The 16428-nt window shown below is 41.0% G+C and overlaps 1 protein-coding gene across 5 annotated transcripts in view; it reads left to right on the top strand.

Moving 5' to 3' along the window:
- ADGRL4 (adhesion G protein-coupled receptor L4) overlaps nt 1-16223 on the top strand; it is a 106725-nt gene extending 90502 nt beyond the window's left edge. For all 5 annotated transcript variants that reach the window (XM_025201615.1, XM_025201616.1, XM_014518997.2 and 2 more), the window contains 3 exons: nt 11006-11097; nt 12650-12818; nt 14561-16223. In XM_025201615.1, coding sequence (XP_025057400.1) covers nt 11006-11097; nt 12650-12818; nt 14561-14623 — 324 coding nt within the window. In that variant the 3' untranslated portion in view covers nt 14624-16223. The remainder of the gene's footprint in view (nt 1-11005; nt 11098-12649; nt 12819-14560) is intronic.
- The last annotated feature ends 205 nt before the right edge of the window (nt 16224-16428 follow it).

Here is a 16428-nt window from a genome sequence, read left to right as displayed (position 1 = left end):
GTCCCCCCAAGGGGAGGGGGGGCTGCTGGGTGCTGGTCACAGGCAGCCTGCCTCCCCTGCCCCATTCATGATCTGGCCATTCATGATCTGGCCTGAAAGGCCAGGCTCCTGGCAGCACCTTCTGCCACAGCTCTAGACCCCACTGTCCCTCCACTCCTCCTGCAGGCCAACTGTTCTGCTGAGCTTCCACCCAGCCCACAGCAGCCAGGCTCAGGGGGCATGGGGCTCCTGGATGACTGGGATGAGGAGCTGCCTGTGCCCCTGCCTTCCCCGCAGTGGGCTTTTCTGGGAAGGTGCCCTGGGGCAGCCTCCCCACCATGCTACCACTGTGTCCCGAGCATGCCCCTGCTGTGTGTGCCCCAGGTGGTGCACAAGGAGCTGTTTGCATGAACTGAGGGGTGCTGACCCACTATGCCCTGCTGATGATGATGGCCATGGTGACCCAGGCACATCTGTTCACCTGGCATGGGACCCTGAACTTCAGCAGTGCAGGGGAAAATCTGGGCTGCCCCACAACCTCTGCCACTGCCTGGAGGACTGCCTATGGCCAGACTACAGGTCCCTTCCCTCCACAGCTGAGGAGGACATTGCCGCCATCATCAATGCATTCCTCAACCTGTGAAAGCCCTGTACCCACTTAGCTTTGGGGCCACTGACTGCTCAGTAATGTTTTGCACAATCTCCTGCCTCCCTGCATGCTGTGGGGTGGGGGAACCTGAGGCCAAGTGAGTGGGAGTGGGCTGGTTGGGTGCTCAGGGTAGCAGTAGGGAGGGCCTTCCCCTCAGTGTGGAGATTACCACGTGGCCAGGGCTGGTGTGGCTGGTGACTCCACATGATCATGGCTGTCAGTAATAGCTTGTGTCTCCAGGTTATGTTCTCAGATGGCATGACACAGTGGGTGGGCGGCCACCTGGGGAACCCCCCAGGGAGGAGCTGGCACTGCTGGCAGCTGGTGGTGTCATGGTCAGCTGCACCTCATGCCAGGGGCTAGGGCTGCAGAGTTGATCTGGCAGGCACTAGCCTGGGCTCCCCAAGCTGCCAGTGGAGGGTGCGGCCAGATAGCTTGGTGGGATGGGCTGCTGGATGCCTGAGGGGCCCTCCCCCAGTGACATGTCACCATGGGTGACATGGGGCAGAGGCTCAGGCAGGCTGTCTGTGCTGCTATACACAGCACAACTGCAGCCTAGGTCCCAGGGCATGAGCATGTCCATCAGTTGCCACATAAAGGACATGGACTTATGGTCACTCCCCAACAGACAGTTGTAGTCAGTGATGGCAACCCACTGTGTCCACAAGGCCTTGACATTTATGCGGCACTGCCACGCCAACTGGTTGTGCCCATGCTCTTGCATCCAGCCTGACAGCAGCGTTCCCTCTAAGCTGCATGGCATGCATGGCTGTGCACACCGCACAGCTTAGAAGGAATACTGCCTGACAGCCCCTCATAGATATGGGCATTGGAGAACCCAAAAGGCTCAAGCTGGCTCTGTACCTCTGCCTCTCCCCACAGCACGACAAGGTCACCAGTCTTCTCCATGGACCAGCTGGGGCTGTGGGTGGCTGGCATGAGCATTGACGAGAATGAGGCCATCATAGGTCCCACACCATCTTTCTGGATCTCCATGTAGCTGTCCTTGTGCTGCTGGGCCTGGACAGCTGCCTGCAGTGCCTAGCTCAGGGGCCCAATGTGGAACTGGCAGCCACAGGGCAGAGTCAATGCTCCACAGGCTCTGGGCAGGCTGCTGGGGGCAGGCCACAGGTAGCTAGAGCTGGCTCTGGCAGCCAGAAACTGCCTGCAGCTGGGCCTGACTGCTGGAAGCCCTGGCTGGAGCCTGTAGCAGCCTACAGCAACCTGAAGGCCTAAATGACATGGGTCTGGCAGCCGCAAACCACTATGGTGCCAGGCAGCAATGCTGGGGCACAGACAGCCTGGGACAGCTGGCCTGTGGCCTGCCCAGGAGGGCACAGTGGCCTGGAGTGCCCTCAGATTCCTGGTGTGTCCCAGGGCCCAAAATGCCTGAAGGCTTTTAAAGGTCTGAGGCACGGGCTGACATAGAGGCAGCCCAGCCCTGGGGCCAGAGAGGCTCCCAGCCTGGAGCCCTGGGGCTAGCCTCAGGACGGCCCCCCCAGTGGCAAGGCTGACCTGGGTGCAAATTTGCTCTCAGGTCGTGTCTACATGTGTGTTACTGTGCAGTAACTAATTGCAAGTAAATGTGATACCTGCATTTGCTTAAAAATGGCTCTTAGTCTTCCTGATAGCTTCTTTTATTTAAAGCCTAATTCTCTATAAGCCACGTCTCCTTGCAAGTGCTCACTCAGGGGCACTGGAGGGACATTCCACTCACCAAACATATTCTCTGTTATGGAGAAACAAATAAGCAAAGAAGATGAGGAAGATAGACTAGGTGCCAGCTGCACTTGTGAACTTCCTGACGCACAATTTACAGCTAATATAATCCACAAGATTTTCTCTTAGCACCATACTTCCTTACTAGCTACAGAAAATATATCCAGTATTTTGGTGTGGGTAATGTAATGTTCTGCCTCAATGTTTTATTCCTGAGAAAGTCAACATATAGATGAGTCATCTTCCTAAGTTTTTGTTCTTTTTAATGCTATTAGTGCTATTTTAGTTAGTCTTTTAAAGTGTCCATTAAAAGGAGTCTATAGGTTTGCTTTAGACCATCTCCAGAAACGGATGATATCATCTGTAATTTTTCTAAGCATGAATTAGGAACATTAATGGATGAATGCCATGGAAAATGCTGTGAATGTTGCCATCTCGGAAACGTTAGTGGGTGAATGCCATGGAAAAACTCAAGGGCACACATCTTTAATTCCAATAAGCATTTCTTTTCACTCTTCTCTTTGGAAAACTCTATTGTCTGTCCTAAAAAATGGTTAGTGAACTTAAGAGTCATTCAACTACAGGTCAGAAACAATACCATGTAACTTAGGTGATTGCCCCATGGCAGAAATAGTGATTCCACAAAATGACAGTCCCAGCAAATAGTTTGCAAGTAATTCATTGGGGAAAGATGTTTGTATAAATAATGAATATAATACTTTCAAATAAGTAAAAAGAGTCTAAAAAGGAAAGAGACATCCTTTTCAGGACACTTGGTGAACCTGGGGAACATAGGTGACCTTCTGCCATCTGTGTACATATACCAGCAATTGTAGTTTGCCAGAGGACTCAAAGTTGCAGCTAGTAGGGACCTCTCTGCTGTCTGGGATCACATAACTTAAAACATATTGATCTTCTTCACATCTGACAAAACTTTTCCCAGTTTATCCCACAATGCCCAAAATGCTAGGGGAAAATAAAGCAGGGCAGATGCCTGCAAAGCTCAGTCAATCTCAATTGAGAATTCCCCTATGCCAGATGCCTATGCTTCAGGTATTGCCTCAGGCAGCTTTAAATCCCCTTGCACTGAAACTGTGCAAAGAAGACTTATGAGGAGCCTATGACTTAGCCCAAAATGGATACTTTGCATCTGGAAAAAAGGGACCAATTTTGTCTAGTTTTTTTTTTTGCTCTGTGTTCCTCTTATGTATATGTATTAAGGCTGACAATTCCTTGACTAGTATATTGATCAGTATAGACCTTAGTCTTAAAACCCAATCTAAGTGGGCCAAACTTTATGTCAAGATGACATCACATGGCTATGAATACAGCTTTGTATCAGCACAGGAGTTACCTTTGGCTGCAGGATCAAGGTAAAAGAAAGGTATTTGGAGTTAAGTAACCCAGTATTTAGCTTTGCACTGTGGAACTACATTAAACCCAGAGGAACTCAGAAATTATATGTTATTTAGTCCCCTGAAAAATGCAGAAATCAATTTATTTAGTTATTTATTTAGGTTTACCACGGAGCACTCTCTAAAATATTCAGAAAAATACTTATCGACTGTTAAATCTACATCCTGAGGTATAAAAAAATGAAATATAGCAACACAATTTTATGTGAAAATGTATAGCTATTGAGACAGTGGTTCTGAAAGTACTAGCTCAGATTTGCACCTTTAAGTAAGTGAAGCTACATAAACAGATTCATAAAATCTAGCATGTACTATTGAGGACCTTTCCTTTATTTTAATCTTTTATTTTAAAAAAAAATGTTATCTTTTCCACTGCTGTATGAGACTACTATTGTATAACTAAAGTATATAAGGAGGTGTATTCATTTGGGAAATGGTAATGAGAGAAATCAGACAGGAGACAAAACCCAGACTGTTTGACTGCCAGCTTGCATGCAATTTTATGCAATTAATGTGGCATACATTTTCATTTTGAAGCTTAAACTGTTGTATTGTTAACAGGTTAACTCTATTCTACCCTGACTGAAATAACAATGCCCCACTTAATGTTGTCATTTTAGCCATCCATTAGTCAGACAGACAGACAAAAATCTTTCTCTCTCCATAGCAGAATTCAGACCATCACAGGACTCATTAATTCCAGCACTGATAATAAGAGTCATTGAAAGGAATGCTACAGATACAGCTGTTCTGAACATCAGACATTTTTTGAAGGAGCCAAATTCAATATGATATATGTAAAAAATTCAAGTATATGTCTACAAGAGCAGCAGGAGAAATTTTTCTCATTCTTTTTTGTGAGATCTGACATCAGCATATAGATGGTTTCATCAATTATTGAGACAGAGACTGAAAAAGGAAAAGGGAATGATTTGGGGGCTTCATTTTTGAAGTTTGAATGTGAAGTGCTCAGACTGAATCAGAACTAGTATGTTTGAATTTTTAGAATTACTTTCTACTTTCTTATACTAGCTCTTTGTACACTAGAGAGCCTTACAGTCTGGTACTTTAAGGGCTTTAATACCTTTTGAAAGCTAGACTGTATCTTCAGTGTTTTATACTGGTATATCATATATGAAATTACACGTTCCTTTTCTCTTCTGTAAATACATTTGCACTCAAAATAGCCTCAAAGTCTCATTTTCAATACTGCAGCATTTATAAGGGGTAAAGTTGGATACTCATATATTGAACTGGGTACAAAACAATTTTGGGAGAAGTGGAGAACTAGAGTTAAGTTTCTGCTCACATGAGTACTTAATTATGTATACAAAGTAGAATGCCTCCAACTGGAACAACTGAAAGAGGGGCAGCCTATAATAGCCTATAGCCTGGTGGCTAAATGAGACTGAGGTTCTGCAAGTCAGGCAGAGCAGGACTGAACCTGAGTCTGCCATATCTCAAATGCATGCTCTTGTCCACTGGGAATATCGGCTATTCTGATGTGGCTGTCTTTCTCTCTCTGGATTTGACCAGAAATTTTATCCGGGACTTGAAAGGTCTCCAGAGGAATGTTGCTTTGAAACTGGCAGATTGCTGCAAGTCTGACTTTTGATGAAATAACTCTGGGGGGAAAGAAAAAAGGTTTAATCTAAAAAATTCTGAACAGTTCTAGTTCTGGGCAATTTCATTTTACCGGTTATTCTGATGCAGTTCTGTATAGGAAAGCATCATTGGAGACCTAATATACCTCTCTGTGCAATCATATTACAGAACGATGTGATCTTTTAGTTCCAGAATTTGACAACCGGCACACAAACTGATGGAGCAAAATCTCTTTGGCCACTAACCTTTTAGTTTTATCACCTTACTCATAGTGAATCATACCCTTACTGCACAAGTGGACAGACTGATTTAATGGAGTGAACTGCTACTCAGCTTAAGTAGAAATAGCAGAATCAAGCAGTTACTTTGCATGAATTATTACTTTTTTTGTATTTTGTAGCATTAAAAGTTCAACTCAAAATAATTATTGTTCTGTACTAAATACAGTGTTTCATAAAATGCAAAATGCTAACAATATATTTACATAAAGATAAAACACTAAGTTACTCTACCATTTTGTAAAATACTCCTATTTTAACAGTGAAATTAAGGACCATTTTTACATTTAGCAGTTGCTAAGCAATATGCTATTAGCAGAACTCCAACAGCTTGGAGCATTTAGCATTTTAAGACCTACGTGATCATCTTTATATTATTACTCAGTTTGCAAAATACAGTTAGTAATCAACATGGAACTTTGTAATTTGCTTAGACAATAGCAGTGCTGTTTTTTCAGTACTTTTCTGGATCTTGGCTTTGTGATAGTACCAAAATTTAAATGAATCTAGAAAACATTGAAAATTAATATGTATAAGGCCACATTATTTCTTGCTACAGAGTATAGGGAGAATTAAAGAAAATTAGACTGCAGTGGCTCCAGAATAACTGACGTGAGACAAAGCAGCAATACCCTTGCTCTATCCAAACCCATAAACCCTCATAGCCTACTGTTTTTTACAGAAACCTGCACAACCCATTCTGTCAACTTTCTCTTCTCTGTAGAAAGAGAGGGTAGGAAAACCAAGAGATAGTGAGGGTGACAGTCGCATGCATGTTTCTAAGGAAGCCATCCTAACTGAGTAGAGGAAGACAACAAATAGTATGGCTGCTTCTCAGATTTTTCCAAGTCACTCTGGAATAACTATGTGATGAATTTCTTGGAGTTTGCCATGTACAATTTCCCTTACTATGAGGTGTTTTCCCCCAGAAGGAAATGATTGATGTCATGTTAACTATAGCATACATAATATAAAGACAATAACTAAATGATAGACTGGGACTTAGAGCATTGTCTATTCTTACCTATGAATCTAAAGTGACTTCACTATTACTCTAGAAATCACAGAAAACTAGGCATCACTGGAGTCAGTGGAGTTTTACCATTCATTTCAGTGGAGGCAGGATTTCATCTTAGATTTCTAAATTTTCATGTCCCAAATATTGAAGACCCCACTAAAAAGGGTTTGGTGGACAAATCAAAATACAGCACTCCTACATCCTTAAGCAAAATGTACATAATAATTCAACTGATTAATACCCACAAGCTACCAAAAAAAAATTGAATAATTTATGCACCTTGAGCTTCTGATGCATACCTGATATGGAGATGCCCAGTTAACAGATATTAATCTGTTAACTAAGCCATGGACCTAACTCAGAATCCAGAAGTCCAGGATGTCTTCTGGATTTGCAGCTCCTTGGAGGAATTTCAAATGACATTAGTTCATAAAGGTAGTCAGTCTTCTTCTGTAAATAATACGTTATTGATGCTATCCTTGTATTTTTCCTTGTTTAATGTTTTTTACTTCAACATACCTTTATTTTCTTCTTGCTTACATACGAAGCAGAAGAATCACAAATATACCACTGCTTGTATGTGTTACTTGACTGTAAGAAAGGGGAAGCTGATTATGCTTTTACAAATACCTTTTGGAATTAGGAATGCTCTGTAGATTATGTAGACAGAAAGGCAAAGTCTGTTCCTATACTATCCTTACTCTTTGGCCAGATGTGTAAGGAATTAAATTACAAGGGACACACACAAAAACAATGAAGAAACAGCAAAAAATGGTTTTCCAAAGCACCCAGTGTTCCAGGATGCTGAGCTCTGGGAGTTCCTTCTGATATCACTGAGTCAGATGAGTCAGCTATATTCAGCACCATGTGTATTTGGGGACTGTGAAGCTTTCATATATGTACTTGAATTTAAAGGGAGTTAAATCCAAGGTTTCCTTCATGAAATAACAAGAATTAAGCTGCCACATACCAAGCAGCACCTGGCTTTTATGAGTGTCCATTACAATTTCCTTTTCTCCATTTTTTGCCAGGAGACTGCAGTTCCCAGACCTGATTTCTCTCTAGGGAATATTACAGTGTCTCTTTTCTCCATTACAGCACGTGGTGTAGAACAGTAAACCAAAACAGCAGAAGAGCCCTGTCAGGACAAGCAACAGTTTTGTAAACCATTCAGCACATCAGTAACATTGATACCAAACACTGGAGAACTTTAGCATGACACACCGACCACATACAAACATTCAGTTTCTCCTGGAAGAGTTGGTGCTCTCTCAGGAGAAGTCATGAACGTACAGATGTTCAGGATTTTTCTCCCAGAGCAAAGATGGTCACTCCAGGAGGAAAATGACCTGGCAACAACCAGGGTTAAATCACTCCCAGGAGAGTTTCTCCTGGGCGAGTGAATGCCTGCACAATTTGTCTTCTGAGATAAGCCATAGCATAGTTCTCTAGCATCTCCATGAGACAGTGTGTTGCTCACTGGACTCTACTTCTCTAGCTGAGCAGGGAGCAGAACACAGCTCCTTCACAATCCCCACACAACCCCCACACTGCTGCAGAGAGACACAAGCTGACCCTAAACAGTCTTGGTCAGCCAATCAGGGCTTCCCTGTGTACTGCTGCCATCTGTCTCCAGTCAGACTGAAGGAGCCTGGAGAGTGCATTAAGACATGTGCATGGGGTCTTCTGGCTGTGCATCATCATCAACCTGCAATCTCTCTGCTTTTCTGGGGCTCAGAACAGCATTCACATGTTTCTTCAGGCATCTCTGCATAAGTGCTTTATACCAGGAAAACAAACCTGGGAGAATTTTCTCAGTTCATTTGAATGTGTGTATGCAACTAATGTAAATTCCTCACTTGACTGGGGAACATAGCTCTTTTGAGGAGATGACAAGTATTTTGTTGTTGCCTACCCTGGAGTCCTCCAACAGGCAGAGGTGCAAACTTAGAACTGCTGAAAGATTTGTCAAAAGAAATTTGACATTTTTTATAAGACACTTTTTTGAGCATGTTCCCTTTTTATACACAACATAAAGGAAGCCTATGCAGTTTTATGCAATTACTTTTTATGAATGGAGTGGTTGGAAATATTAGAAAACAGGACAAAAATCTCTTTAAGAATTTAATAAATCTTGCAAATTACTGTGTATTTCAGAAGTAAAGCTCACCCTCATTACACTGTAATACTATCTCCTATGAGACTGTCTCAGTCATACTATATAATAATTAAGTTCTGACGGCTGACTCCAGTGAGGCCAGTGTTGCCTTCTTCCCTCCCCTTGATATATACAATTTATTCCCACAAGAATAAATTGAAGAATAAAATTATTATAATTAATAGTTATTACCTTAATGCATAGGGCCAAATCATATTACCCTGTACAATAAACAGAGTAAGTAGTCTTTGTGTAAAGGAGTCCTAATAGAATCAAGAAGTAGAGCCCTTTACCATACTGCTACAGGCAAACACATCTTTAGAGGTTCCTGTAGTCTGCTCCATACCTGTGCAACTGAACCTCCACAGTTCTGTAGCTTTTCTAGCCATGTTTTTCAAGGGGCAAGAAATAAGGGGCATTGGCCTATAGGTCTTGATACATTGAAGTCAATCTGTTTCATTGACTATGATGGTCTATGAAAGAGATGTAGTTAGCCATGTTAGTCTGAAATCAAGTAGAAGACATTTGCACCTTATAAAAGAATCTAGGCCATGTGCTCTGTACCATGATTCTAAGATGTCTGATTTTACTGCCAATTTCTGAATGCATCCTCTATACATACTATATTTTGATCACATATTGCCCTACCTTTCTGGGAATGTTTTAATAAATATAGTAGGTAGGCTATGCAGATTACAGGGTGTACATCAAGTTATTTGATCTATTATTCACCAGCAAATATATGATAAAAATTATGCTTACATATAATTATACACAACTACTGACTTACTGATAATTAACTTTGAAAAACTGCTGGTTTAGGAGATATTATAGATTACCATTTTAAATGTAAGTAGCTTCAGAAAATCTCCCATGATCAGTGCAAGTGTAAGGTATTCAATGAAGGATTAATTCCCTAAACTACTAATCAGCTCTATCTCCCATCTTATCAAATTGTAAATACATTATGCTGTACTAAAGTAGGCACATGCAGCTAATTAAAGCAGAACCCGCATTTAATATCAGATCCTGGTAACCCCCCCCTTCCCCCATCATTAAATAAAAAAGTTCTGAGAACACATACAGCAAATGTTCACAAATGAAACTGATACCTTAAAACTGATGCTGCACTTCTGTAGTGTAGAAAATAAAAAGGAAGAAAAGGGTGGGGGGGATACACAATCTTTCTGGAGGAATGAGTGGGGGACATATTAATTCTATTCAGTCTACAGCTGTAAGCCCACAGGAACCAACCAAGGGATTACAACCAAGCATCTACAAATAGAATCTGGAAAACATCCAGCTGGAATTTAGTTCATTTATTAACATTTTTAATAGATTCTGATGTTAAATGCCGCAAACCAAAATAAGTGAAAAAAATGAAGAAAGTAAAAGGAATGTAGTAGACATTTAAACACAGAAGCTCAATGAAGCCTGTGCAAATAAGCAAAGGCTTAAAACTCTAACTGAGCATGTTTTGTAAAACCTCTCTCAGTTCCCTTTTCTGCATCAAACTCAAATAAGGTACCATCATCATAAAACACGTTTAAAAAAAAAACAACCCTCATTAAGAAATACTTTTCAGTGAAACACACACAAAATGTAACACACAGTGCTCAGCAAGGAACCTTTCAATGAAAGTTATTTTTTAATTTCTTTGTGTCAAATGTAAATTTTTTTTATACTACTCCAAAAAAGAGACTTTAGCATATAGGATGCTATTACTCTGGGGATGTTTTGGTAGTACTGGGCAACAAAAGACCTATCAAGATAGAGTAGATATAGTGTAATGGAAAGCCATAGGGTCTTTGGGTCTCTTTTAAGGTGGGGGACAGGGGAGGAGGGGGGAATCTCTTTTTTCCCTGAAACATCTGTACTTAGAAAAAAAAATCTGAGAAGGAAATCTAAGAGATTTACCAATAAAATCAATAAACATTTGCAGACTGCCGTTAGTGATACTGTTGAGATGTGGTAGAGTTACAGTCCTATTTGATCAGTGTTTATTACAGAGCTCATGTTTCTTTAATATAAGTAGATCAGAAAGGATTTTTCCCCTCAACAATGGGTTCTATATATTATACGTACACAATTCTTTTTATCCAACTTCTTTCATTTAAACATGCAACTGGTACTGAAATTCAAAAACAGATCAGTATGAAAAAGTAACATCATATTTTCCCCCAGGTTAATCTGCTGGCTTTTGGTGTGATTATTTACAAAGTATTTCGACACACTGCGATGTTAAAACCTGAAGTTAGCTGTTATGAAAATATAAGGTAAGTTTCTCTTTTCTCTTCTGCCCTTTAGTCATTTTAAATTCAATCAGAGATGAAAGTGATCACTCTAAAATAATTTGAGCCCTCTCAGGGTTTTTTCCGTTTCTTAGAGAGAGAGTTGTTTCTTAGTTATCTCTTCAAATTTGGGGGGGCTTGATTTTACTTCTCAAACAGTCCCACTGAAAGCAGTGGGGTTGTATGAGGAGTATACAGGCACCAAATAGAATGAGTTTCAGAATCTAGTCCTTTATCAATAAGAAGGGGAAAACCAATAACTGGGTTAAAGAAATAGATTTTCCACTCATTTTTGAGTTTCCAATCCTATACCTCCTACTCAGGTAAAAACTGGTTTCAAGAGTTTTGCCTGAATCAGGACTGAGAGATTTGTCCTTAAGAAAAGATGCATATAATAAATACCTGAAGAAGAAAACAAGGTGAGTTCTTAGTGATTCACTTTATTTATGAAGAAATTGTACAATGGGGTTCAGTACTTCTATGCTTTTTTTTCTCCAGGATTTTTACTTTGCATGCTGCTATGATTTTTCCATCAACTCACTCTCTTTAAAACTGATTTATAGGGACCTTGAAAACCATTTGTACAGGAAAAGCTGAAGTGTACTACAGGGAACATTGAAAACAACTTACTGTTTGTGTTGCTTAGAAACACTCCTGCAGTTTCAATGCATTGCACTAGATTTATAGTTAGGATTTAGCAATTGTTTGATTGATTACTTTCTCTTATTCCTCACCCTTCATAGCTTCATGTAGTGAGCTGGTTTTAATGAAGTTGAGAATTATTCATTTTCCTCTGAACAATGCTAAAAATGTCTATTGCTCAAAGGAAGTCCTGCAATGACTGGGCTAAGAATGAATAAGAAAGTAATCAGTGGTTTCATTTCCAAGACAACACACTGTAATTTGCTGGAGTCTGTGAGCAGAGCTGTACAATATGTTAGCAAAAATTACAGTCAATCAATTTATATAATATTAAGGCATCAGTATTCTGACCCTGAAAATATTTAAAGCTATTTGTGTTGTAAAAGCATTTCTTTTAAAGAGAGAAGTCTAGTTTTACGGCTGGCACCATCTTCTATATTAAACATGAGAGGAAGCCGTAAGATCTCTTTGATGTCATGCACATGTGCTGACCTAAGAGCATACTGTACATTTTTCTCCAGGTTTGGAGTGGGGGAGATATTTCATAACAGACATATGCTTTACCTTGGGGAATTACTCTAACAGTAGATTTAAAATCAAATCATATGGCACTGCAGTACACCAGAGAAAACATATCTGAAGATTAAGAAAGCCAGTGTTTTAAAGTCATGCAGCGTTAGTCTCATACTGTTCTATCATTACTGTGTCAGCATATTCCTGTAACAGTCCTGCAGCATACCCGAAAGGGCAAACCATGTAACTGCATGTTCGCAGGTCCTCGCAACTAAGGAAATGCCTATGAAGCATTTGTCATTCAAAGAAGTGATTAAGAAAAGAAAAGAAAAGAAAAGAATACATGATAGTACCCTGATGGTTATGTTTTACCTTGACCTAGGTCTTGTGCCCGGGGCGCTCTTGCTCTCCTGTTCCTTCTTGGTGCTACCTGGATCTTTGGGGTCCTCCATGTGGTCCAGGGATCAGTGGTCACTGCCTATCTTTTTACGATATTCAATGCATTCCAAGGGATGTTCATCTTCATATTTCTCTGTGTTTTATCTAGAAAAGTAAGTACCATCTTTCCTTTGGGAAATGTTTCATGCAAATATTAATATCAATAATCAGGAGCCCCATTCTGCATACTGAAGTCATTAGGGGCCTGCTCCCATACAGGAAGTTACTTGGGTGTGTTTCCAGGATTGCAGGTCATACAGCATCAAGTCATAAAAAACTGACAGCACTGAAGTCAATGGGTATTTTGCCATTGACTTCAATAGGAAAAAAAACCCAGGTTTTTGCCTTCTTATATATTTCTCCCAGGATTTGGGTCTTCAAGACAACATATTTCTGAACATGATACAAATGTTTATTTCTATCAAAAAATAATTCTTCCTGTAGAAATATAGCGTGGGAACTGGACTGTACAGATGGTTCTCCAGCCCCATTGCTGGAGAGCTTCACAAGCACACTCTCCAGCCCCAGGGCACTAGCGGGCTACTCCCTGGGCCACCTGCACCCTTTGGGGAGCCCATTAATGATAGCCTGTCCTCTCCCTTGCCTGGAAAGGAGGCAGGTTGTCAAGTGGCAATTGGCAGCTGCTGAAAAGACTCATTCTTTGCACTCATCCTGGCTGACCTGGAGGAGTGTGAAAGGGGCAAGGAGTGTTTAGCCACCACGGCAAGAATGTGGGAGCAGCCTGCCTCACCCCAGGGTTGGCCCTGGGCAGCGTGCCTCCCTGGGCTGACCCAGAGCAGTGTGGAGTGAAGTGAGGGCAGTGCCCTGGGGAGCCTTGCCACTGCAGCACGCCAACCTGCCTTGCCCTGCTCCACTCTAGGTCAGCTGGGTGGCAAGGGGAAGATGGCAAGGCTGGCACCTGGCTTGAGGAAAACCCACACCCTGGGTTCCTGCTTGCTTCAGCTTTTAAGTCACCACCCCAGCCACTCAACTGAGCAGTTCCCCATGCCTGGCCCTTGGTCTCTCCATCGTTTAAATTGCTGGCTCACCATTCCCCAGCCCTCCCTCTGGCAGGGGGATAAAAGGGAAAGCTGGCCTGACTAAGAGTCAGGCTTGCGAGCCTGGCTTACCAACCCTGTCGTTCAGCTGAGTTGGGTTTGGCTCTTGGGGCCTGGCCCGGGAGCCATGCAGAGGGAGCTGCGTGGCTAAGCCCTCACCTGCTTCTCGCACCAGGAGTTCTAGTGTGAGAAGAAGGTGGGCAGCAGCTTGGGCTGCTCTTCCCCTCCCCTCTCATGGATGGGGAAGCAGCTGACCCCCATGCTTTTCCAGCCCAGGATGACCCCGGTCTCGGGAGGCACAGAAACCTTTCCTTAAGCTCCCCTCCTCCCAGTTCCCAGGGAAACTCTCCTGGGAGCGATTTAGCCCTGGTTGTTCCCAGGTGATTTTTCTCCCAGAATGGTCATTTTTTGCTCCAGGAGAAAAAGCTTGAACATCTGCACACTTTTGTTTTCTGCTGGGAGAATGGTGATTCTCCCTGCAGAAACTGAACATCTGTACATGGCCTCATTGTCAAAACACATCGCAGTACACCTACCCCAGGGGATCATTTAAAAGGTTAAAAAAGCTGGTCTTCAGCCTTTTCACTTAGGATCTGGGTTGGGGCTGAGTGGCTTAACCTGTAGTATTGTATTCTGAGGTAATGTAAGCTTCTTAATCTTTTCCTAAAGTCAAAACCAGCCCCACAATATTTAACAAATGTAAAACTGAGTAGATGGTACAGTGTAAAATGAATTAAGTATGCATTAACCTGTGAATAAATCTATGTCATGTTTGAATTCGATCTTTTTTATTTCAGATCCAGGAAGAGTATTATAGGTTGTTCAAAAATGTTCCTTGCTGTTTTGGCTGCTTAAGATAAATGGAAAGAACGTATGCATGAGCAGCACAATGGAAGAAGGGAGTAACCTAGACATTGTTATTGTTATTATTACAGAAAATATAGCATTGTGAAAGTGTGAAATGACCTAGTGAACACTCATAACCCTTAAGTGAATTACTGTCTCTCCAGTATAGTCATTGTACTCATGCACAGCATCTCTACTGTACTGTGTACATTCAGTATACATATACAAATCAAGCCGGATTGTTGTAAAACAAACAGAAGACTAAGGAAAAGGAACAAAATCCCTACAGGAACCAGAGACTTTTTTGTAGCTTAGGCTTTATTTCTAATATTAGAAATATCTGCAGTTTGTAAGAGAGAGAGAAAACTAACTGGCATAGCAGATTTTATGAATTGCTTTGCTAGTGGAAACATGCCCCCTGCATTTTTGTGGTAATAAGCTTTTTCACAACATATTGTATATGACGATCTGCAGGGACTGGGTTCCGTTACAGCATTGACAGATAAAGATCTGCTTGAACCCGGACTTTGGAAAACATTTTTTTTTAAATTTAAAGGAGATTGAAACAAGGTTTGTGGTTTAATATAATTTACTCATTGTGTTCAAATATATATTTGTGTATTAATCAATTCTTTATTTTTTTAACTTTTAGGGAATTGTTATGAGGGCAGGGCTGATAAAATAACTTGAAACAGCCATTTTATAAGTAACATTTATTTTGTGGAGCCCATGACAAATCTTTGATGCTTACTTAACAGTTGAAAACTGTGATATACTACATCTAGCACCACGACTTCACATACTGTAGGAAAGAAATGCTGTCTCAAGTTGGCACTTCATAGAAATATTGATGACCCTGCTCTTACTAGTTAAATTAAAATAAATTACATGGTCTAAGCAATGCAAGTGTAAAATTAAGGGCACATGCTGCAGTTTCAATGTAAAATATATTGTAAATATAACAAACTCTCTGCTAATAGCTTCCTTTATTACAAGCAGCACTCTTCTGTTCTACTCCTGATCCAGCAAATGTTCAGTCCTATTTACTTAAATTTAATAATATAAGAAGTTCCTGAAATCAGTGGGACTGGTCTTGTAAGTTTTGCAGGATCCAGACCTAAGTTGTTGCATCAGCAAATCTAAAATTGTGATCTGATTCATTTTTGAAGCTGTGCTGTCATTTCATCTTTTTTAAGTCCTGGCCATCTCAGCCCCCTCAGTTCTCATTGCTTTCTCAGAAAGTAGCCAGGACCTTTGAGAAGCAGGCCGAACATTATTACCAGTGTGGGCATTGTAAATATATAGCTGTTTATAAGTTTTATTTATACCAAAAAAAAGCTTTTTAGCCATGGTCAGATTTGATTGGCTTGTATCTACTTTCCTTACAAAAAAACCTTTAGTTACAGTATGTGCCTTATTAAAGATCTTGTATGTCTCTGCCAAAATAAGGAAGCTCAAGTGGTAATTTTATTTATTCCTCCCAGAAAGAGGTAATTGCTGTTGGTCACCTGTATGTAAAATATGTTAATAAACTGAAAAGTTTTTGCTTTAGTATTTCACCATGTTTTCTTTAGTTAATTAAAAAAATAAAATAACTCAAGTTTTATAGCTTTATATTATTTTGTCTGAATGATTTTCTGAATCTGCTTTGCTAGCTGTATTTTTTTTCAAGCTGTGGAAATACACAGATACATATCACTTATACATGTGTTTCACAGGCATGTCTATTAATCCATCATCATTAATCTCATACAAAAGTACAGGCTGTACTAAACTTTTCTTAGCAAAGAAACACCTCTGCTAACTGCCAAATGACTTC

Source organism: Alligator sinensis, unplaced genomic scaffold, assembly GCF_000455745.1.
Source record: "Alligator sinensis unplaced genomic scaffold, ASM45574v1 scaffold952_1, whole genome shotgun sequence".
NCBI lineage: Eukaryota > Metazoa > Chordata > Crocodylia > Alligatoridae > Alligator > Alligator sinensis.
The sequence above is the reverse complement of the archived record's forward strand: the minus strand, read 5'-3'. Positions and strand labels throughout refer to the sequence as shown.